General features: G+C 51.0%; 9 protein-coding genes across 9 annotated transcripts; 5 read left to right on the top strand and 4 right to left on the bottom strand.

Moving 5' to 3' along the window:
• Positions 1-364: 364 nt before the first annotated feature.
• Positions 365-1,664, bottom strand: M438DRAFT_265443 (uncharacterized protein; the record flags this gene model as incomplete). Its single annotated transcript, XM_029900025.1, has 4 exons — positions 365-869; positions 920-1,296; positions 1,357-1,490; positions 1,538-1,664. 4 exons carry the CDS (start codon positions 1,662-1,664, stop codon positions 365-367), a joined length of 1,143 nt encoding a protein of 380 aa, XP_029764686.1.
• Positions 1,665-3,364: 1,700 nt separating this feature from the next.
• On the bottom strand, positions 3,365-3,937 carry M438DRAFT_85610 (uncharacterized protein). Its single transcript, XM_029910360.1, has one exon. The coding sequence runs from the start codon at positions 3,820-3,822 to the stop codon at positions 3,526-3,528; it is 297 nt and encodes a 98-aa protein (XP_029764685.1). The 5' UTR covers positions 3,823-3,937; the 3' UTR covers positions 3,365-3,525.
• M438DRAFT_342089 (translation elongation factor Tu) lies at positions 3,619-5,288 on the bottom strand. Its single transcript, XM_029904665.1, has 3 exons — positions 5,113-5,288; positions 4,091-5,062; positions 3,619-4,034 (listed from the first exon to the last, which is right to left on the bottom strand). The coding sequence occupies exons 1-3, from the start codon at positions 5,162-5,164 to the stop codon at positions 3,844-3,846; spliced, it is 1,215 nt and encodes a 404-aa protein (XP_029764684.1). The 5' UTR covers positions 5,165-5,288; the 3' UTR covers positions 3,619-3,843.
• A 183-nt stretch (positions 5,289-5,471) lies between these two features.
• M438DRAFT_342088 (ClpP/crotonase) lies at positions 5,472-7,313 on the top strand. Its single transcript, XM_029904664.1, has one exon. The coding sequence runs from the start codon at positions 5,663-5,665 to the stop codon at positions 7,148-7,150; it is 1,488 nt and encodes a 495-aa protein (XP_029764683.1). The 5' UTR covers positions 5,472-5,662; the 3' UTR covers positions 7,151-7,313.
• A 152-nt stretch (positions 7,314-7,465) lies between these two features.
• Positions 7,466-9,367, top strand: M438DRAFT_361827 (MFS general substrate transporter). Its single transcript, XM_029907533.1, has 3 exons — positions 7,466-7,822; positions 7,876-8,172; positions 8,225-9,367. The coding sequence occupies exons 1-3, from the start codon at positions 7,639-7,641 to the stop codon at positions 9,211-9,213; spliced, it is 1,470 nt and encodes a 489-aa protein (XP_029764682.1). The 5' UTR covers positions 7,466-7,638; the 3' UTR covers positions 9,214-9,367.
• A 923-nt stretch (positions 9,368-10,290) lies between these two features.
• Positions 10,291-11,341, bottom strand: M438DRAFT_310856 (uncharacterized protein; the record flags this gene model as incomplete). The annotated part of the gene is made up of 2 exons (XM_029902443.1): positions 11,233-11,341; positions 10,291-11,029 (listed from the first exon to the last, which is right to left on the bottom strand). The coding sequence occupies exons 1-2, from the start codon at positions 11,316-11,318 to the stop codon at positions 10,291-10,293; spliced, it is 825 nt and encodes a 274-aa protein (XP_029764681.1). The 5' UTR covers positions 11,319-11,341.
• A 1,286-nt stretch (positions 11,342-12,627) lies between these two features.
• On the top strand, positions 12,628-15,000 carry M438DRAFT_310853 (dihydroxyacetone kinase). Its single transcript, XM_029902442.1, has 5 exons — positions 12,628-13,290; positions 13,341-13,489; positions 13,542-13,696; positions 13,749-14,228; positions 14,279-15,000. Exons 1-5 carry the CDS (start codon positions 12,895-12,897, stop codon positions 14,893-14,895), a joined length of 1,797 nt encoding a protein of 598 aa, XP_029764680.1. The 5' UTR covers positions 12,628-12,894; the 3' UTR covers positions 14,896-15,000.
• Positions 15,001-15,262: 262 nt separating this feature from the next.
• On the top strand, positions 15,263-15,820 carry M438DRAFT_331401 (uncharacterized protein; the record flags this gene model as incomplete). Its single annotated transcript, XM_029903404.1, has 1 exon — positions 15,263-15,820. The coding sequence occupies one exon, from the start codon at positions 15,263-15,265 to the stop codon at positions 15,818-15,820; it is 558 nt and encodes a 185-aa protein (XP_029764679.1).
• A 412-nt stretch (positions 15,821-16,232) lies between these two features.
• Positions 16,233-20,274, top strand: M438DRAFT_342084 (uncharacterized protein). Its single transcript, XM_029904663.1, has 3 exons — positions 16,233-16,734; positions 16,785-18,806; positions 18,855-20,274. Exons 1-3 carry the CDS (start codon positions 16,644-16,646, stop codon positions 20,036-20,038), a joined length of 3,297 nt encoding a protein of 1,098 aa, XP_029764678.1. The 5' UTR covers positions 16,233-16,643; the 3' UTR covers positions 20,039-20,274.
• Positions 20,275-20,939: the final 665 nt, after the last annotated feature.

Genomic DNA, 20,939 nt, shown 5'->3' with positions numbered 1-20,939 from the left:
TGATTCGCTATAACCTTTTGATGACCATAGAAGCCGCTTCCCGCATATTAACCTGCAGTACAAATTAATGTTTAATATAGTGGGGCTGACTCGTGAATCAGTATGACGATCGTCCGCCAGAGTAAGCCGAGCATGGGTAGTTGTGGTGTCTGGGAAACTTTGTCGCGAGCATCTTGATCAACGGCTTACTTGGAATCTGCTGCCAGAGCAGAGTTGGGTATACCAGATACTGTTCCTTCTTTGCAGAGATGCGATCTAAAGCCTAAGTACTTGTACAGGACTTCCGAAACTATCAAACCCAAACGCCCGTCTGACCGATTGTATCCTTACCTATCCAGGGTATATGTGCGATGAACTATAACGCTCACGAGAGCTCTCTGTGGTCTTTGTGGGAGCTGAGAGAGTTCCTCTCCTCGAAAACACTTCGCGACTCTCCTTCGACATGGACCTGTCTTGTCACACCAATCCTGTCTGGTGGGTGCAGAGCCTCTTCGCTGCTTGACACGCTGTCTGTGTCTTGATTGATGGTGGTCTGGAACCGGCCTTTCGACATACCCAGATCCCGGTCGATTGTGTCGAGAGCCATATGATTGCTTCCACCAGTACCGCCCATCTTGTGAAAGCCACTGCTGCCTGCTCTGATATGCACAGATCTTGAAGGATATCGGTTGGAGTCGTAGGAGCCGCCCAGCAGCTTTGGCGCATATTTCTTGGCGATAGCTTTGAAGGCAGGCATAGATGCGGTAAGGATACCGACATTGGTCTCGATTACGCTCCAGTACATGGGTCCTGATATGGTCCAGGTTTGGTCCTTGGAGAAGAGCATATTCGGGATATACGTAATCCTGATGATAGACGACATGCATGTGCTGAGAACGTCAGTGGGTGCGACGAAGAAAGACTTTGAGAAACAACTCACAACAAGCCTAATCCTAGCATGACACCGAGCCCAATCTTTTGTCGTCGAGGGATTTGCAGCTTGCGTACCAGATGGAAGGGCAGGATATAAGTCAACAAATCGGTCAAGATCGTCAAGGCTGCGTTCGTCAGATAGAAGGCCGAGATGTTGACGCATTTGGAGGTCTTCTGTAGTTCGGAAGTATAGGCGGCTGCGACTGGTGTACACTGAAAGATGCATGTGAAGACGTTGGCGAGAGCCTGGCAGATGACAATTGCTAGAAGAATTTGTGCTAGACGTTTGAGTTGTGGATCTCCAAGTCGAAGGTAGAAGGCGAGGATGGAAGACTTCAAGAAGCCCAGGCACGCGTTGTAGAAGATTGACGAAAGCCAAACAGTCTAGAAGCACCATGTTATTAGTAGCTGCTGCAAGGTTTCAAGTCGGTCGCGTGTACGTACCTGTGAGTATGTGTTCAAATTCGCTGTGCCTTTCTTCATGACTTCGTCCATGTGCTGTCCTAGTCCATGATGTACAGCAATGATTGTTGCGACCGCGAAGGCCCACGCCAAAAGAGCCGCGATACAGATCAGAACTGTTCTTGATCAGTTTGTGAAATCAGGCATTAAAACGTCAACTTACTGTCATCCAGCCCCATCTTTCCAAGTATGACAATCCGAGCGAAGAGACGCAAGATCATGACAAAGACACTGAGCACCGCAAATACCACCGACACGGTGGTAATCATTCGACCCTGCGAGTCGGGCATTTTGCCAGTAGCCTTCTCCTATTGAGGTGATATTCGCAAATGGTGATGAACTGGAGAAAGATCGTACGGGAGCGGCGACGCAATACCTGGCGAAGGTGGAGAAGAGAGACAGATTGACAGTGGTATATTGTAGTTCAGGGGACAGAACTGAGGCAAGACATGGACTCAGGCCGTCCGCCAATATCTAGAACAGGACGTCGACAGTGCAGTAGTTAAAGGCTAGGAAGAGCACGCGGAGGTCAAAAGTCTTCTGACAAGGCGCACTCCGATCAGTACGTCTGTTAGTCTGCACATCACGACGCATCCGGTACTGCAGCATTTCGAGGGGCTTCGAAGGTTTGCTCGAGTCACAGGCGCATTGGGCGTTATCTGGACGGCGATAGATGGAGGAGTTGAAGACGGGCTGATGGCCGAGCAGGATGTGGTGTAGATCATGTACCCACAGTAGAAAGCGTGTTGAAGCCTGCTTCTGCGCATAGCCAAGGACCGATTTGGGAAAGGAGAAGATGCAGGGCTCACGAAACTAGTTTCAGTCCTCGACAAGAAACTCGAGTGGACTTGCCATTCAACCACAGTGTCGGGTTGTGGCATAAATTTCCAAGAATGCGATATTGGGCTGCAAGACGATCGAATAAGATTTGAAGCACAACATAGCCAGCAGGGAAAGAATTCGAGAGAACAGTCGGCAAAGTGCTAGGAAGCGTTGAAGTTGGTCAAACGTTCTGACAACGGCCAGTGATAAGTTGAGTTGTCGCGATGCAAGAAAAAGGTGCGAGTGTGGTTGGAACTCGGAAGACGAGTCGTCACGCGAAGTCGTAACCAGCCGTCTCAAACCCCTGTTCAGAACACATGGCCCTTGCACCTTTCCCGTTCCCTTCCCGCCAACCTCTCCATCGATTCGACAACTGTATCGGAACGACTCATGCTGTAACCATTCAACCAAACCCTGACACGATAAGGTGTACATCTACTCTCAGCATTGAATCGATGTCTGTTCGAAGACACAGCACTTCGTATGACACTGGTCCTTGGGTCAGCTGCAGCCTCAGCCTCCGTATGTCCGTTGCATCCCGCCGAAATTTAGGCCAAAAGGATCGTCTTGCAGGTCGCGGAATCCTCCCAACCGGAACAGAAAAAAAAGCTCCTACGCACGCATGTGCAGAGAAAGTGTTACGTTCGGATATGCATGTCCTGTTTCCACTAACAAGGCTGAGCCATTCAAGCGAGGATGGAATACTCGGTCGAAACAAGATCGTCGACAGCTTTCAAGCGCGCTCGTGCAAAATATAATTACTATATAGGGTCTTTTCATCAATCATCGCATATTACTGCCATACCCGGCTTTGGTATATTAACTTTCTGCCGAAGGTTGATCAAATGTTAGGGTTTGTTGGACGGAAAGCAGTCCCCCAGCAACGGCATTCAAATGATGATATGCCGTGGATCCGAAGTGAGGAAAGAGGGGAGGGTGTTGTAAGACATGGGGATAGGCGTTCAATATAAGATGGAGGGAAGCGAACAAGGCTTCTGAAACATACATTGGCAACACGGCGGAAGTCCTCGTATACTGTACGTCGAGTGGGCTTCGCTGGAGATCGTGCACTATGGAAGCTGTACTACGGACCGAGATTAGGCGTAGGATGTCTTCTCTAGAGTCTCGAGGTCTTTATCATGTTGTAGGTTGTAGATGGAGCCATGCATAGTCCAGCAATAATGACTGAGATGCTACCTGTCAGATTCAGACAATTTAGGGTGCTGGCATACATCATTCACACTTGGTAGCAGTCTACTGGATACTCAGATAGAGAGAGGATTTGAGCAAGACTCAATAGTCCAGCGTCACAACTGGGACGTATGATGATTACTGCATGTCTATACGTCTAAAGCAGGACTCAGGAGCGCCACAAGATGGTTGGATAATATCACATGTCATTCCCTGCTGGCCCCCAAAAAAAGAAAGAACTATAGCTAAAAGTACAAACCCGGATATGCGACAGAAGTGGAGAATAAAACAGTGGCTTTTGGTGACCCTTTTTGTACAGATATCCCCGTCAAACATACTCCGTGGTGACCTCGATGATCGATGAACCCGCCGGTATCCTGACCGAAGCGGCGACCTAGGTCGAGGCTGTTGCCGGTTGGCATGGCGAGAGACCATGGTGGCAATTTATTGTCGAATTTACTCGAGAATGCGAGTGATCAGACCAGTGGCGACAGTGCGGCCACCCTCGCGGATGTTGAAGCGCTGTCCCTGCTCAACGGCAAGAGGTCTGTGAAGAGAGCAGACCATCTCGACGTTGTCACCGGGCATGACCATCTTGGAGTCAGCGTCCTCGGTACCTTCGGGCCAGTCAATAGCGGCAGCCTCGTCTGTAAAACACGTTAGAGATGCGAAAATTGGTCAGCAGTTCAAAGTCAAGACTTACCAGCGGTACGAATGAAGATCTGGGGACGGTAGTTTCCGTGGAAACCAGTGTGACGACCACCCTCCTCCTTGGTCAGGACGTACATGGAGACGAGGAACTTCTTGTGCGAGGTGACGGTACCGGGCTTGACGACAACCATACCACGGTTGACATCCTCACGCTTGATACCACGGAGCAGAAGACCGGAGTTGTCACCAGCGCGGGACTCGTCGCAAGACTTCTTGAAGGTCTCGATGTCGGTGACCTTGGTCTTGATGGGGACCTTGTTCTTGCCGACAAGCTCGATTTCGGAATCCTTCTTCAGGGTACCACGCTCAACACGGCCAGAAACGACAGTACCACGACCGGGGATAGAGAAGACATCCTCAACGGACATGAGGAAGGGCTTCTCAAGATCTCTCTGGGGAGTGGGGATCCACTCGTCGACAGCGTTCATCAGGTTGTCGATCTGGGTGGTTCCAATCTCGGGCTGGCGGTTCTCAAGGGCACAAAGAGCGGAACCCATGACGATGGGGGTCTCGTCACCCTCGAAGCCGTAGCTGCTGAGGAGCTCACGCATCTCCATCTCGACGAGCTCAAGCATCTCCTTGTCCTCGATGGCGTCGACCTTGTTGACGAAGACGACAATCTTCTGGATACCGACCTGACGGGCGAGAAGCAAGTGCTCTCTGGTCTGGGGCATCTGACCGTCAGAAGCGGCGACGACGATGATGGCACCGTCCATGGAAGCAGCACCAGTAATCATGTTCTTGATGTAATCGGCGTGACCAGGGCAGTCGACGTGGGCGTAGTGGCGGGCATCGGTCTGGTACTCGATGTGAGCAGTGGAAATGGTGATACCACGCTTGCGCTCCTCGGGGGCCTTGTCAATGGAAGCGTAGTCGAGGAAGTTGGCGTAACCCTTCTCGGCCTGACGCTTGGTGATGGCGGCAGTGAGGGTGGTCTTGCCGTGATCGACGTGACCAATGGTACCTGGGGAGATGTCAGTCTTTGAATGGCAGATGTTCGTCAAGGCGACGGACCAATGTTGACGTGAGGCTTTGTGCGCTCGAAGGCAGTGGCGTAGTTTCTCATGTGGGCACCTCCGCGAGAGCCCCAAGCGGCCTGGACGGGGTTGGCGGCACCATTGCTACGGAGAGCAGCGCGGCTAGTACGCAGGAAGGCGCTGGCGAACGAAGACATGATGCTGTTCAGCGAGTGGATTGGACAGACGAGACGACGAGTTCGAGTGCGGCGAATCGTGCCTTCCTGGAATCATGACGGCCGCAAGCTTCAACTTTTTCTGTTTGCTCTGTTTGCACGCAAAAGGTCTCCGACTTTCCTCGAATCGCATGTCGACCATTGCAACCCGCCCATTATCGCCAATCCCGCCTAGGAGATTCCTGTTGCGCATTCCGGCCTTCTTGTCGCCTTTATTGGATTCTCTGGAATTGTCGTTTCACCTCGATCGTCTCGCCTCGGTCGCGCCCATTGCCCGCAACCCTTCGGCTTGTCCTTTACCGAGGCTCTGAAGCTTGCTGTACGCATTCCATGCCCGCTTAAGAAACCGCTCTTCCTCCTTCCTCCTTCGACATGCTGCTCCGATCAACCTGCTCCCGCACTGCTCAACCGCTGAGCTGGCTCTCGCGGACTCGTCCTTCTGCAATCATGCCTCTCCGCGCCCGCATCAACAACCCCTCCTTCTCCGACATGCCTTCAGAACAACCCGGCGACGAACCGAACGACGTCCTCTTCAATTCACACTATGGTGTTCGCACCATCGAACTGAATCGTCCTAAAAAGCTCAACTCCCTCAACGGCTCCATGGCCCGCAAGATTCTACCGCGCCTGAAGGAATGGGAAAAGTCACAACTCGCAAATGTTATCGTCCTCAAGGGTAACGGCAGAGCTCTCTGTGCAGGTGGTGATGTCGCTGCTCTGGCCAAGGACAACCAATCTGGCCCCGAAGGCCAGCAGCGCTCCAAGGATTACTTTGCTCTGGAATACAAGCTCGACCACACAATTGCGACCTACTCCAAACCATACGTTGCCTTCATGGACGGCATCACCATGGGTGGTGGTGTTGGTCTCAGTGTCCACGCTCCTTTCCGCATCGCTACCGAGAACACCGTCTTCGCCATGCCTGAGACCACCATTGGCTTTTTCCCTGACGTCGGCGCCAGCTTCTTTTTGCCTCGCATGGACGGCGCCGTAGGAACTTACCTCGCCCTCACCAGCGAGCAGATCAAGGGTGTCAACGCATTCCTTTCTGGAATTGCTACTCACTACCTCCACAGCAGTTCGCTTCCTGATCTTGAGGCCCGTCTCGCCGAGCTTAACTTCGGTGACGACGTTTCATACGACACTCGCCTGAGAATCATCAACGACACCATTGAAGAATTCACCACTGGTATGCCCCACGACGCACCGCCACACTTCTCAACCAACGTTCGCATTGCTATCGACTACTGTTTCCAAAATGTTCACAACATTGATCAGATCATGGAGGCTCTGGTCGCAACAGAGGAACGCGAAGACTCGCCGCCGGAGGTCAACAAGTGGGCTGCCAAGACTCGCGAGACCATTTCCCAGCGTAGCCCCACCAGTGTCAAGGTTGCCCTCGCTCAGTTGAGGAGAGGTGCTCAATGGAACATTGCTCAGACTTTCCAGAACGAGCACAACATTGCATCCAAGTTCATGGAGCACCCCGACTTTGTTGAGGGTGTGTCAGCACGTCTGATCCGCAAGCCTGCCCAGACTCCTCAGTGGTCAAAGACCAGCTTTGACGACGTCTCTGAGGCCGAGGTCAACTCTTTCTTCGCCGATGAGCTCAAGCTCCAACTTCCTACCGCCAGTGATGAGGCGCCCTACACAGATTACCCGTATGCCTGGACCGCATTGCCGCGGGAAGCCGAAATTGAGTCTTTCGTCAAGAGCAATCCTAAATATGATATGAACGGTGTTGTTGAGCACTTCATCAGGCTCAAGCGAGGAAAGATGGGTGTAAGAGAGAAGGTCGAGGAAGTCTTGAACAGGAGGACAGCCCCTGCTAACAGCAAGAGAGGCTTCACATGGCTTTGATGATATGATCCATCTTCAATTTATTGTACAGATCTTGTAAAATTATAAACTTCCATTTACGTTCTTTTGCTGTTATTGACTTCGCTTCAAGCGATCTTCCATACATACTGTCGATCGTGTTGAGGAAAACGCAGCATAGCTTCAGACGCGAATTCTCCCCGGATGCAATTGCCGATTTAGTAGAACTCATCATTCTTGGGTCTGTAGAGCGCTCAACAACCACTGAGTAGATGATGATAAAGACCTGCGCGGATGGAGACGGCTAGCGCACATCAGTGCCAGTATGAGGCATCGGCAATAATCAAGCAAAATGAGGAGGCTTAAAAAATGCCCCAGGAAATCGAGACGTCATCCTGCAGGGCCATGCAGATCGCGTTTGATCGTTTAGATCTGCCATCACCACCAACCTTGTTACCTATTCTCTGGAGCCTCATTCTCTTCTTTCTTCCATCAACAAGTCGCGTGCTTCTTCAACAAGTCACGCCAAGATGAGTCCACAACAGAGAGCACAAGATGAGAGAGAGCCTTTGCTTCAGAATGGTCATGTTGATGGCGGAGAGGGTGGAGATAGTCGTGAGGTAGTGTCGTTTTCGGAGAATGATGCGAGTGATCCGAGACAATGGCCAAGGAGAAGAAAGATGACCAATGTTGCCATTATTGCCTTGATGGCTAGTAAGTTCCATCTTCATGATGCTTCCGTACTACCATACTGACAAGATGAACAGTCCTCTCGCCTCTTGCATCTTCCATGTTCAGTCCTGGTATTCAACAAATAGCTGATGATCTCAACACCACCAAAAATGCTGTTATCGGCTGTACAACTGGTTTCGTGGTTATGCTTGGTATCGGACCATTGATACTGGCTCCCTTGTCCGAGACCTTTGGCAGGAGAAATGTCTACATTTACTGCTACAGTGCCTTTTCTATTCTCCAGATCCCGGCTGCACTTGCTCCTAACATTGCTACCCTTTTGGCTGTCAGAACCATCTCAGGCTTCTTCGGTGCTGTCGCAATTGCCAACGGTTCGTCTTTCTACGCCATTGTGCCCAAGTCTTGCATACTGACACTTTGCAGGCGGCGGAACCATCTCTGATATGTTTGTGCCAGAAGAAAGAGCCGGTATCTTTGGTTGGTATCTACTCGGGCCTCTTCTGGGGCCTACCCTGGGTCCTCTTTTCGGAGGCATCATAGTCCAACGAGCAGGCTGGCGCTGGATCTTCTGGACCACAACGATAATCTGTACCGTTAACACCATTGTCGGCTACTTCTTCCTCCATGAATCCTACGCCCCCCTCCTTCTCGGCCGCAAAATCGCAAACATGGAAACCGAAGAAGGTACCTCTGGCAAATACCGCTATGAAGGCGAAGACGATCGCCCTTTGAAGAACAAACTGATCCATTCGTTGAAGAGACCGTTCAAGATCATCACTCAGCCTATCGTGCTCATCATGAGTGCATACCAAGCCCTCATCTTCGGAACAACATACAGCATCTACACAAACATGCAAGCGATCTTCGAAGGCGACTACGGCTTCAACACCGAACAAGTCGGTCTCCTCTACCTCGGCCCCGGTCTCGGTTTCCTGACCTCGGTCTGGTTCCTCGTGCCCCAAATCGATCGCGTCTACAAGGCTCTCGGCGAACGCAACAAATGCAAACCGGTCCCTGAATACCGCCTCCCCCTCGCCAACATCGGCGCCGTCCTCATCCCAATCTCCCTCTTCTGCTTCTTCTGGGCCGTGGAGAAACATGCGCATTGGGCTCTTTGCATCACGGCGACTTACTTTTACGGCGCGGGGCAAGTTATGATTCTCAACTGCACGCAAAACTACTACATCGATTCTTTCGAAAAGTACGCCGCTTCCGCTATTGCTGCCGGAGCGGTGTTTAGGAGTTTGTTCGGTGGTGTCGTGCCGCTGATTGCGCCGACTTTGTTCAAGAGTCTTGGATATGGCTGGGGAGGCAGTGTATTCGGATTCTTATCTTTGGCTATCGCGCCTGCGCCTTTGTTGTTCTACAGATATGGCAAGACGATCAGGGAGAAATTCAAGATTGAATTGTAAAGAAGGAAGCTATTGAGAGGTGGTCAAGACGACAGATTTGATTGTTTATCAGCTGTTTGGCTAATCGAAAAATTGTACGTTTTATGATTTAGGAGCATCTATAATGAAAACAAGTAGGAGCACGAAGAGAAAGAAAAAAGTTTGGTTTGAGCAGTCTCAATTTTCTAAGATATGTTGTTGTATAGTTTTGAAAGGTAAAGCGCGATGATCGATGTGTAAGAAAGGGAAGAAAAGAAAACCCGCACCGATGAATGAGAAAAAACAGATCCTCAAAGATCAAAATCAAATCGCAAAAGTGTAGAAAGGGGCCGTGTATGTATGTGTGTTTGTGATCAGTTTCTTTGCTCCTTCCAAGTTATCGCTCAGTCCATTTCTTCCGGTCCTTCCCAGTCGTGTCAGTAAGTTGGCGCGATCGAATTATTAGAATTCAACCAGATCGCCACGAGTGTGCCTGAACAGAGCAGTCTTCCTGGCAGCGTAAACATCCATCTCATGACCGTCGATGTTCTGCACTCTCAAAGGACGAGCGAGCTCGTGGTGAAGCTTGGAAGTCATGTTGTAGATGATGGGACTGATGAAGCAGTCGGGCAGACATCCAGTGATTTCCACACGGTCGATGATGCCGCGCAAGTGGTTCATCACACGCATGTACTGCCAGACAGTGTTGTCGGGGTAGTACTCGGAGGCTGCGAGGATCAAGCGCTTCTGGCGAGGTTCGGCGAAGTGGAGGTGCAGGGACTTGAGCTTGTTGTTGGGCTTGCGGCGTTTGAGGCCGGCGGCGAGGCTGTAGAGCATGTTGAGGTGGCGGTAGTCGGTGAGGCGGAGCTCGACGTGGTCGACGCGTCTGAGAATGCCGAGGGAGAAGAAGCCCGAGAGGTTGGGGAAAGTGTTGTTGACGACTGGGTAGAGGTCCTTGATAACGAGGGGCTTGCTGTACACGATGGCTTTGGCTTCTTCGGTGATTTGCTTGCAGATCAGGAAGATGGTGGGAGTTTCCTTGACAGGGTAGACTGGGTCGATGTTGCTGGTAGGGATTCGTCAGTAAGGTATTCAGTGGTTGATATTGTAGTATCCCACTCACAAAGCAAGCTCCTTGGTGACACGCTGCAAGGCAGAAATGCTTTCATTGGGGTCAGCAGCATAGCTGTAGATCTTCTGACGGACGGATAAGGGCAGAGCGAAGAACCCCTGAGCGGGGCCCTGCATGTCCTCAACGAGTTCCTGCCTCATCTCCTTGGTCAACTCGACATCAAGAGAAACCTTGTTGATGTCATGCAGTTGTCTCAGAGCCCTGACGAGGTTGTGGGTCCAGCTCTTGATGCCACAAGCTCTATCGATGACATTGAGACAGTCCCTCAAGTGAAGGGCGATGTAGGCCGAGTTGTAAGTGACGGTCAGAGTCTTGAGCGAGTGGCGAGATCTGAGAAGTGAAGCGAGCTGGCCAGCGACGAAACAGAAGCCAACGAAGCAGTCATGCGGAGGGGGGTTGAGGTGGTGGACTCCTGAATCAGACAAGTGGACATAGCGCAAGTTCTGGAGCAGAGTTGGCGATATGAGGTTTTCCAGCTCTCCCCTGAAGACGCCGAACGACAAGTGGAGCGGAGTTGCATGCAGGATAGGTATAGCTTCCTCGGTGATGTCCTTGCTGACCAATAGAATCGATGGACAGGCCATGTTGACCTTTGGTGGGGGCTCTCTCTCGTTGGCGGTAGTACATAATAGCTCCAGGTAGTCACTGTGGTACTTGTCGATCGAATCAAATGATAGAGCGTACTCGTAAACCATGAAGCGCAGCTCCTTTGGAAGATCGCGAAACCTGAAGGGCACATCGACAGGGTCAGAGACTTTGTCAACGATCGCTGGTGAGCAACACTTGACGAGAGACATTCTGGAAGAAGAGGGTCTTGGCCGGCAAGACGGATGAAAGAACGAATAAAGAATTTAAGATGAAAAGAGCCCGTACCAGCGGGTTGAAGAAGCAGCGATGAAGAGTATGCAGAAGGAAGAGAGTGCTCTTACTGGGAGGTTGAGCTTGTAGTCGAACCATCAATAGACAGCAGATCCATTGTATTAATCAATGGATCTTCATTGTTGTCTGCAACCATTGATTGTTGACAGTCGACTATTGTTCTGCCTGTAGACTTGACGACATGATCGGTGACCATTGATCCGAGGTCAATAGACTTCCGGGGCCGCAAGAGCAGAGTGAAAGTGAAGTGAAGGCAAAGTGTGGGTCGAGTGAGGGCCAGACGAGAACACAGTGAGGATATGATGCAGGTTTGAGAGGGGAATAATTGCGCTCTCACTGGACAGGGTGCTGGATCTCAAAAGCTTCGTGCCTTTTGATAGATACCAATCAGCACCTCTTGGATGACCGGGATCACAGTATCGGCTTGACTATGTTTCCTTCTCTTTCTGATCTGTTCATTCCTTCTATACGATTCTGAGTTGGCCAGACTTTGGGTACTCCGTCTTTGATGTCTTGCTTGTAAATTCTGTCGAATGCTCTAGCGGAAAGTGCTCAAGAGCCCTTGAATCTCGTCGAAAGCAGGTAGATTGTGATCAAGTGCTCATATGCCGTATTTGAAACGAATAAATCTACAGCTTTGATCAAAATTTTCTTTGCTCACCTTGCAGACCTTCTTCAGGTTTTTGTGTAACAAAAAAAGCTTACGAGAATTTCGATGGTCAAATCCGTTGTGAGGGCGTAGGAGATGATACATGCTCCATGGCTGCTGTGCCCGAATTGCAAGATTTCTTCTCGCTACATCAGCATAGCGCGAACGAGCAACCTGAGCCATGGCTCCAGGCCTTCCTCGCATGACTACCGCCTAAGACTCCGTTTGTTGTTTTCCTATCACAGACGAAGAAGGGGTGGTTTAAGAAGAGAGAAATACCAGAGGTCGAGATATGCCATTTTCCTTCCAAGTCTTGTAACTGTGTTAGCGATTTCATGTGGATAACCTCATATACGCGTCTTGTTACGCGTGTAGACAGGCTTCTTGCATGTTGAGACCGCATCGATTACTGGTTTCCACTGAAGCGCTTATATCAGATCAGAGCCTGCAGTGGGAATGGTTTGTTGAAGCGACAGGTAACAGCGATGCTGAGATCAACCTGGGAACAAATTTGGAGGTCATCAGTTCGGGCAATTTCGCGCGCCCCAAGTTCTTTTTGGAGAAAAGTGGAGCGCGGAGAAATTCGAGGTTAGCAAACAGAAGGAGAGCCGTACTTACCCAGAAGCTGTTGCGGCAGGTATGACCATCTCTAGAACTATCGAAGACATTAAGAAAATAGTTAGATCCTCAGGATGGCATGCTGCGATGGCTGTAAGTTACGGTTGCGCTTACGGTCACCTTCCAGAACCCCTCATGGAAAAGAGCTTTCCCCGCAATCCGCCCAGGATATCGGCTGAAGAGGTCTCGTTTGATTGGTAAAGGAGATCGGCGCCGCGCCGGTACGAACAGCGATCCTCGGAGTTCAGGATGGCGGGGCTGTGAGAGCATCTGATGCTGGTGTTTTTGTGGTCCCCGTTGTAGGAGGGGCAGGACATGAAAGATGGGTCGGTCGAAGAGTACTTCTTGTGACCTGGTCCCCTCTTCCTACCCCTCTTGCTCCTGCCATCCAATCTCTACCTCAGTCACAGTCTGCTACCCGTAAAGGCTCTCTTCTTGCATCAACATGTCTGGAACCTCGACTTATAACCCCGCTGCGAAACACTTTATCAATGACCCGAATCACTTGGTCCTCACGGCATTGAGATCAATCACCCTTGCCAACCCTTCGGTAGCTCTGGACGCTGAGAACAAGATCATCTTCCGCCGTGGAGATGCAGGCCTCTACAAACAATCACAAGTGTCTGTTGTATCTGGAGGTGGTGCCGGTCACGAACCTTCGTTTGCAGCATTCGTAGGACCAGGTATCCTGTCTGGCGCAATCTCCGGAACAATCTTCGCGTCCCCCTCGGCAGAGCAAATCAGAAGATGTCTTTTAGGCCGCGTTGATTCGGCAAAGGGTATTCTGGTCATTGTCATGAACTATACTGGTGATGTGCTCAACTTCGGTATGGGAGTAGAGGTATGTTATCTAGCCATTGAACACCTGATTGATGTTGACATGCCGTTCAGAAAGCAAGAGCAACAGGAGTCGACATTGAGATGCTAGTCGTCGGCGACGACGCTGGTGTCCCCAGGTCAAAGGGTGGTAAGGTTGGCAGGAGAGGCATCGCAGGAACTGTCCTCGTGCAGAAGATCGCTGGAGCTTTGGCCGCTACTGGGTATGTTGGAAAAAGCTGCAACAATACTACATGAGCTCACGTCTATCAACAGAGCACCGCTCAAGGATGTGCACCGCGTCGCAAAGCTTGCCTCCGACAACATCGTTTCTATTGGATCCTCTCTATCGCACGTTCACGTTCCGGGTCGTAAGGTCACCGAGGCTGGCGAAGATGAGCTCACCTTTGAAGAAGTCGAGATTGGAATGGGTAAGCAGCACAGAAATGCTACAAGAACTTCCGAAGCTAACGTCTTTTACAGGTATCCACAACGAAGCAGGATCCGAGCGAACGAAAGCAGACTTACCCGATTTGGTCGAACAAATGCTAGCACACATGCTTGACGAGGAAGATAAGGAACGTGGATTCCTCAAGGTTTCTAGCGAAGATGAGACAGTGGTCTTGATCAACAATTTGGGTGGTGTAAGCGTACTGGAGATGGGCGGTATTGCTACCGAGGTCTTGGACCAGCTCAAGAAGTACCACAACATCAGACCTGTCAGAGTGCTAGTCGGCACTTTCATGACCAGTTTGAATGGCATTGGCTTCAGCATCTCCTTGCTCAAGCTTCAGGACACTGCCTTGGACAAGTCTATGCTGCAACTGCTTGACGCTCCGTCAGAAGTCACTGGTTGGGCAACGCCAGTTCCCACCGCAACCTGGGAGAACAAGTCGACTGCAGCCGACCGAAGACAGACGGCCATGGCTGATGGTGACAAAGACAAGCCTAGCAATCTTACTCGTAGGTCATTGCATGGATTGGTCATAGCATACACTGACGTATCTTCACAGTCAACACAGAAGAGAGCAAGAAGGTGCTCAAGGCTGGCCTGGACCGTGTGATTGTTGCCGAGCCTGACGTTACGCATTACGATACGATTGTTGGTGATGGTGACTGTGGCATAGGTCTAAAACGTGGTGCCGAGTCGGTGCTCCAACTCATCGCCTCTGACTTGGATACACAAGACGCCGTAATCTTCATGGACCGTATCATCTCAACGATCGAGACATCTATGGACGGAACTAGTGGAGCTATCTACGCCATCTTCCTGAACGCACTGGCTGCTGGATTACGCTCCCAGTCACCAGAGTCGGGAAAGAAAGAAGTTACCACTCAGGTCTGGGCCGAGGCAGCTAAGCAAGCTCTCGAAGGTCTAGGCAAGTACACACCAGCTAGACCTGGTGACAGAACACTTGTGGATGCGCTGGAACCGTTTATCAAGCAGCTTGTGGCGACTGGAGATTTGAAGAAGGCAGCACAAGCGGCCAAGGAAGGAACGGACGCAACCAAGGGCATGAAGGCCAGTCTAGGAAGATCCGTCTACGTGGGTAATGAAGGCTTCAAGGAGGTACCGGATCCGGGTGCCTATGGTCTTTCCGAGTTCTTGACTGGCCTTGCTGAGGCATGAGACTCAGATCTCGCACACGTATGTCCGCGACCGATTTGTATCTAATCTGTAATTTGCTCATTTGCGCAACTATACTCATGATTTTAAAAACTTGCGAAACTTTCCAACTTCCATCATCGAACCAGTAACGATACCTAATGACTCTGTCGCAGTGGAGATGACTAATGCGTTCTTGCCCTCAATTTCTCGAATCCTAACAACGTCGTTTGAGGTTTACATTGTCGTCTTTTCCAACTCCGACCTAGCTAAGAATCTGATCTCTCGATATCTACAGCATGCCTCACGAATCAGCAACGCCAGTGGGCAACGGCGATAGCTCAGACGGTCGGAATCACTTTCTGGATGCTGCATGTGGCTGGTAGCCTTCATGGTTCACTCTGCCATGAAGTGCGTATACATAGACCTCGCGGGACACCTCGGTACATACCATACTCTCACTCACTTGTATCTCGCTATATCGGCTATTGGTGCACTGGCCGGCATCAAGTTCGTACGAGGTCCGTTTGCCTTCCTCTCGCCCAGACCCGGTACTCAACGCATATGTGCACTTGCCGGACTTGGATGCGCGCTCGGGACGATTAGCACAACAGACATTCTTGACACTACCGGTTACAGAAAGTCGCTTTCTAAGCGTAGCGGGCTAGAAAAATATGGCATAGGTGCCGCGGGTGTGTTGGGTCACGCCCTCTTGCTTGTTCTTCTGGAACATCTCAGGCAAAGATCGGTATGCTACCTCTACCAACTCTATGATGAGAAGAAAATGAATGCCGGCAAAAGTCTTGAGATGATCTCGCTTGAGCACAAGATCAGTGAGCTCGAGAGAAGGTTTGAGAAGAAGGCTCGCGAGATGGCCGAGATACGGTTGGTGGAGTTGAGGATGGACAAGCTCGAGAGTAAGCTGGCTAGTTGGGAACACAGGCACTAGAATATCGCTTCAAGATGGTAAACAAGGATCGTTGACCAATGCTGGTTTAAGCTGTCGTTGATATCCACACAGACGAAGGAGGACGTATCAGCAAGAAGCGAGTTATGATGATAGATAGCCAAAGTTAGGGACGATGGAAACTGTCTGGGTGTTGTTTTCGATCTTGTGAGCGACACGACCAGAGCCGAGCCTTCGTGGCAAACGAGGTGTACAAAACCTAGACATGTTTGTGTCAAAAAATAAGGCAGACCGCGAAGGAGATGTCTGCGATTAGATTAAGTTATGCGCACGGATAAAACGCATGGACCTCTGATGCTTGATTTTGTGCGGGCGCTTGTGGTCAGCATGCATCCTTCCTTCCTCATCAGCAGAACTGAGATGCAATCTGTACCTTCTTTTATCGCCAGGTATCAAGTATATAAAGCTCCCCCAGCTCCCCCATCGGTGCTCTGTTGCTTCAGGAGATCAAAGCGTCGTTCTTGAATAAATCGCAGTTGGCAACGGTGACGGCATAACTCTTGTGTCGCTCTCGGGCCTCATCCAGTCTAAAACATCTACGCGAAGGGCTCGCGTCGCGTTCCACGATTCTTCGAACCAACCTCTCCCTGTCTGAGATCATACCTAACGACCTTGTAATTTCGTCTTTGCTTCTTCGCGTCTTCGTCTCTGTTTCAATTCCCTTCTTCCGACTTCAAAGAACTCAACACGCCCATCGCTCCTTCTCGTCTTCCTGCTTCTTCTCCCCCTTAGTATGCTGTAACCCGGCGAGAAGATCCCTTGACATCCGTCACCCACAACCTTTCAATCCCGCCTTCTGCACACAATGTCGTCTCCGGCATCATTCGCTATGGACATGGACGCGTCACAGACACCAGGAAATCCCTTCCTCGACATTCCAACGCGTCCAATGCGAGGTAAGTCGATGGTTCTTCGATGGCGCCAACTTCGGCTGATGGTTTTCTAGTCAAGGTCCTTTACACGTTCGACAACGACAACAAGACGAACTGCCTCGCTCGCTTCCCCGACATCCTCCACGTCCCCACAGTCCCTATCGACGAGAACACTCAGATTGGTGTCATCGAACTTCGAACATGTATTCGCGCCATCGTATCGGCCAGTCCGGAACTCGTGTCGCGTCTGACCCAAGGCGACTTCACCATCTATGCCTACGACTACTCGGAGTATGAGACGCCACTGGTGGGCCAAGGAATGCTGTCGTCCGTGCTTGCCGCCGCCTCGCCCACCCCCACTGCCCCTGCATACCAATCCAAGACGATGATCACCGGTCGCGTCTGTAAAAACATCATGGGCCTCTTCTCAAACGGCGTAAAGGAGACGTTGGAAGTCAAACTGAGGCTGGTCCCGGTACCCAAGCCCGTCCAGGGTGACTTCATCAAGAGCATGGAAATCTACCGGAACCTCAACCCCGCCATGTCTGCCGGCTTCGATCCTAACGCCTGGTCCGCTTCCTTCTCACAATCTGGCCTCTCTCTTGGAGCTCCTTTCGAAGAAGGCCACACACCAACCCAGATGAGACAGGATATGCCCGACCATGACATGATGTCTTTCCAACGCCCAAGACAAGGGTCTAATGCTAGCTTCCATGGTCAACCATCCTTCTCGGGTCCCACCCCATCCTACAGTGGTCCTCCAAGCCGAGTCAACAGCCCTGCCATGAACCAATCTGGACCTCAAACGTACCCTGCCGAAAACATCGCCAGACCTTCATCACGGATGTCAATGCAGAGTGAAATGCACCACGAGCGCAGAGGATCGATGGCCGGATCGGAGCAATATCAGGAGGAGGGCTCAGCAAGGAAAAGAGTCAAGGTGACACAGGCTGATTGGCGTGGCAAATCTACTTTTGGTGGCCCCTCAGACTCACTGCGCGTGACGGCCAGTACTGCAGCATCTATCCGCGTGCACAAGCCTGTCGCCATGCGTCCCGGTATGATGGGCAACTCGTTGGAGCCCCCTCCCAGAGTCCCGACGCCAGTCCCACAAATCAACCTTCCCGGATCCCGACCCAATGCCGGAAGCATTCTCCGTCGCGAGTCGTCTCTTGCCAGAACCCAGACCTACAACTCTCCCTACGACCCCACGCCTAGCTGTCTTCCACCTCCTTCTGACTCGGCTATGAGCTCTCCAGAAGATGCCGTGACCGATCACATTGGAATAACCCCTACCGAATTTCCGTCGTCACCACCTCTTCTCCCCGAGCCTTCTAGTCCAGGGCTGCCTTCGTTCTCTAGACCTGCTGATTCAGGTTATATGAGCTCGGCATTTGAATGTCATGACGATGACGAAGATCGTTCTGTATGTGAGGAGGATATGCAAATCGCCGCTCAGTACAGGCCGAGAACACAGGCACCACCTTCAGGACTGTCTTTCATCGAGCAGACACCCGGTCCTCCAGAGTTGCTGCCTACACGAATGCAAATGTCCAACAACGGCAAGATGGACGATGCCGCCGCTGCAGCTCAGGCAGAACTGTCACGCAAGAAGGCCCGCAATGCCGTGCTGGCCCAAAATTCACGCAGAAATTCTGTGGCATTGCCGCCCAAACCACAATTACAATCAAACAAGCCTAGCATGGCGAGGTCTGCATCAATGATTGTGAGGTCCGATGCTGCATCACCTGCACCCACTGACCTCAAAGCTCCTCGCAGTGGCTCCGGAGCGCAGAGAAAGAAGAACATTCAAGACAAGCTTCAAAAGTCGATCGAAAATGGTGAGATGCCTCCTTTCTGCGGCCACTGTGGTGCCATCGAAACACCAACTTGGCGCCATTTGTTTGTAAAGACGGTCGTGGGTTCTCCCGACGACATGGACCTAGAGAGTGAAAATGTGACCATCGGGATTGAGGTGCTCGACCGCAATCCTGACACGCAAAGATCTATCAAGTATCGCATCATCAAATCCATGCGTAAGACCAAAGACTCCCAAGAGCAAACGATAGGGTTTGATACTATGCAAGTGTGCAATCGTAAGTCGAGCGGTTCCACAGTCTATGATCAACCACTGACAAAAGTAGCTTGCGGCCTCTGGTTCAACAAGTTCAAAGTGATGCGACCTGCTGACAAGTGGGTCAAGAAGCAGGCGGTCTCGCGCAAGAAGCAACAGCGCAAGGCTATGCCACCTGCTGGTCCGTCGGAGCCGCAGTCGGACTACTTTGTCGATCAGCCTTCAGCATTGTACACTGATGCTGTTCAGCCTGAGGACGATAACGACAATGATAACGACAACGACAGCCGGTCGAGTGAGGAGCGAACGAGTGAGGAGACTGCACCACCTGCCAATCGCCCGAGAGCTAGCAGCATGCAGCCTCAACCCAAGCATGACGGAAACGAGAAGCAATGGACTGGCCCAGAGCTGGATGCAGCGTTGCATCGTGCCATTCAGAGCAGTCCTGCCCGCTTCGTTGGCTCCCAAGAGAGCCCTATCGAGGTCGAAGCTGAGCTAACTCCTAGACCAACGCGCCGTCTACTGTTCCCTTCTCCTCGCGAGAGAAATGGTCAGATGAAAACACTCGATGACCTCGCTCTCCCTGGTGCAAAGCCTCAATCAAGCACTATCATCGAGATGGCATTCGTGGAGGAGCCCAATAAAGAGAATTGCCCACCTCGGGATGAGGATGATGATCTTGCACATCTGTTCGAGTGTTCGCCCAATGTCTTCAAGACACCTCGCAAGACTCCTGAGAAGAACTCTATCCATCATCAGGACACTCTCCTCAAGACCCCCACACCATCTCGCTCTTCTCTTCGCACAGTTGCACGCAACACTCGCACACCTAGCGGTAATCAAGGCTCGACGTTCTTGCCCACCTTTAGTTCAGCTGAGGCTAAGAACCTCTTCCCTACTACCCCGTCCAGGTGGGCAAATTTGTCATCACCGTCTAGAAACCAGATGACACCTTTCACTCGCCAGCTGACACAACTGCTGAGCGATGCCCACCACGAGGCACCATTCCTCAGCCCTGGCCGTCAATTCGAGTTTTCGGATGCCATGCCTACCTTTATGACACCCGGAAGATCACTTGATTTCAACTTCGACGATTTTGACATGATGAATGTCGATATCAGCGCTGGCGTGACTAGCAATCCTAATGGTAACAACTCCCTTGCGAATACTGCAATCACCGACGCAACCTCCGCTCTTCACGCAACAACCACAGACGCTCCTGTTGAGCACAACACAACCACTACTACCACATGATGAGACTATGACATTATTTACTGTACGACCACTGGCATTAAATGGAAGGGAAAGGAAGGAAAGGATACACGAGGGAGATGGTACATAATGGACCAATACATGGGACTCGGATTGTAACAATAGGATGGACGCAACATTGCTAGGCGGCGGACAACTATATTGAACCGAGGGTAGCATAGCATTACTGTAACAGAACTGAAAGCGCATCAATACGCATGTTTCTCACACAAATCCCATTCCAGATCTGCTCTCCTGCATCCATGATCATCCAATCTCTCGCATGAGTCGGCAATCGGGTTCACATCTGCTGAGCTCTGAAATCGCGGCTCGAGGTAAATTTCGCGAGGATGGATCAAAAGGGAAGGCAAAGCGAAGACGAAAGATGATTGCAAGGAAGCTATGGAAGAAATACAGGGTCACCCCAGCAACCACGCTTTCCAACCCTAAAACCAACATACCACGACAGCAACGGACTATTCTGACTTAATTAACACATTGATGTAGGCCTATATAGTCTCTTCTTGTGAAATGTCATCTTTAGCACCATATCGATTGTGTTGAGTGAGGTATGGTTTGAAATACCTTTTTGTCTCCTGTCAATCTAAACAGCATGGTGAAAGTGTACAACCTGTTTGTCGGTTCACGAGCACACGAACGAAAACACACAAGACACCGGAGAAGACGGGATGTCAGATTCGGGTGCGTGTAGATCACTTTTGCATACTCTAAATTGTACCTATAACCATTGAGATGAACGATGAACCTCGTGACTACCATGCCAGGACCACGCTTCCGCCACGCGTTTACAATTACGGAATTATTTTATAGTCTGACGCAATTTTCCATCATCAAATGGGGTTGTGGTCTAGTGGTATGACATCTTCTTAGCATTGCTCTTCGA

This window comes from Aureobasidium pullulans (assembly GCF_000721785.1).
Source record: "Aureobasidium pullulans EXF-150 unplaced genomic scaffold scaffold_2, whole genome shotgun sequence".
In the NCBI taxonomy this organism is placed as follows: domain Eukaryota; kingdom Fungi; phylum Ascomycota; class Dothideomycetes; order Dothideales; family Saccotheciaceae; genus Aureobasidium; species Aureobasidium pullulans.
Note: the sequence above shows the minus strand (reverse complement) of the source record. Positions and strands in the feature narration are given on the sequence as shown.

What these genes read in the sequence shown, in the direction of transcription:
- M438DRAFT_85610 (XM_029910360.1), bottom strand. Translation starts at nt 3,822, where the DNA reads ATGGTCTCTCGCCATGCCAACCGGCAACAGCCTCGACCTAGGTCGCCG.
- M438DRAFT_342089 (XM_029904665.1), bottom strand. Translation starts at nt 5,164, where the DNA reads ATGAGAAACTACGCCACTGCCTTCGAGCGCACAAAGCCTCACGTCAAC. An exon ending in AAAGCCTCACGTCAACATTG is followed by an intron (nt 5,063 to 5,112) that starts GTCCGTCGCCTT and finishes ACATCTCCCCAG; the next exon opens with GTACCATTGGTCACGTCGAT. An exon ending in GATCTTCATTCGTACCGCTG is followed by an intron (nt 4,035 to 4,090) that starts GTAAGTCTTGAC and finishes CGTGTTTTACAG; the next exon opens with ACGAGGCTGCCGCTATTGAC.
- M438DRAFT_342088 (XM_029904664.1), top strand. Translation starts at nt 5,663, where the DNA reads ATGCTGCTCCGATCAACCTGCTCCCGCACTGCTCAACCGCTGAGCTGG.
- M438DRAFT_361827 (XM_029907533.1), top strand. Translation starts at nt 7,639, where the DNA reads ATGAGTCCACAACAGAGAGCACAAGATGAGAGAGAGCCTTTGCTTCAG. An exon ending in CATTATTGCCTTGATGGCTA is followed by an intron (nt 7,823 to 7,875) that starts GTAAGTTCCATC and finishes CAAGATGAACAG; the next exon opens with TCCTCTCGCCTCTTGCATCT. An exon ending in TGCTGTCGCAATTGCCAACG is followed by an intron (nt 8,173 to 8,224) that starts GTTCGTCTTTCT and finishes GACACTTTGCAG; the next exon opens with GCGGCGGAACCATCTCTGAT.
- M438DRAFT_310853 (XM_029902442.1), top strand. Translation starts at nt 12,895, where the DNA reads ATGTCTGGAACCTCGACTTATAACCCCGCTGCGAAACACTTTATCAAT. An exon ending in ACTTCGGTATGGGAGTAGAG is followed by an intron (nt 13,291 to 13,340) that starts GTATGTTATCTA and finishes CATGCCGTTCAG; the next exon opens with AAAGCAAGAGCAACAGGAGT. An exon ending in CAAGCCTAGCAATCTTACTC is followed by an intron (nt 14,229 to 14,278) that starts GTAGGTCATTGC and finishes GTATCTTCACAG; the next exon opens with TCAACACAGAAGAGAGCAAG.
- M438DRAFT_342084 (XM_029904663.1), top strand. Translation starts at nt 16,644, where the DNA reads ATGTCGTCTCCGGCATCATTCGCTATGGACATGGACGCGTCACAGACA. An exon ending in TCCAACGCGTCCAATGCGAG is followed by an intron (nt 16,735 to 16,784) that starts GTAAGTCGATGG and finishes ATGGTTTTCTAG; the next exon opens with TCAAGGTCCTTTACACGTTC. An exon ending in TACTATGCAAGTGTGCAATC is followed by an intron (nt 18,807 to 18,854) that starts GTAAGTCGAGCG and finishes TGACAAAAGTAG; the next exon opens with CTTGCGGCCTCTGGTTCAAC.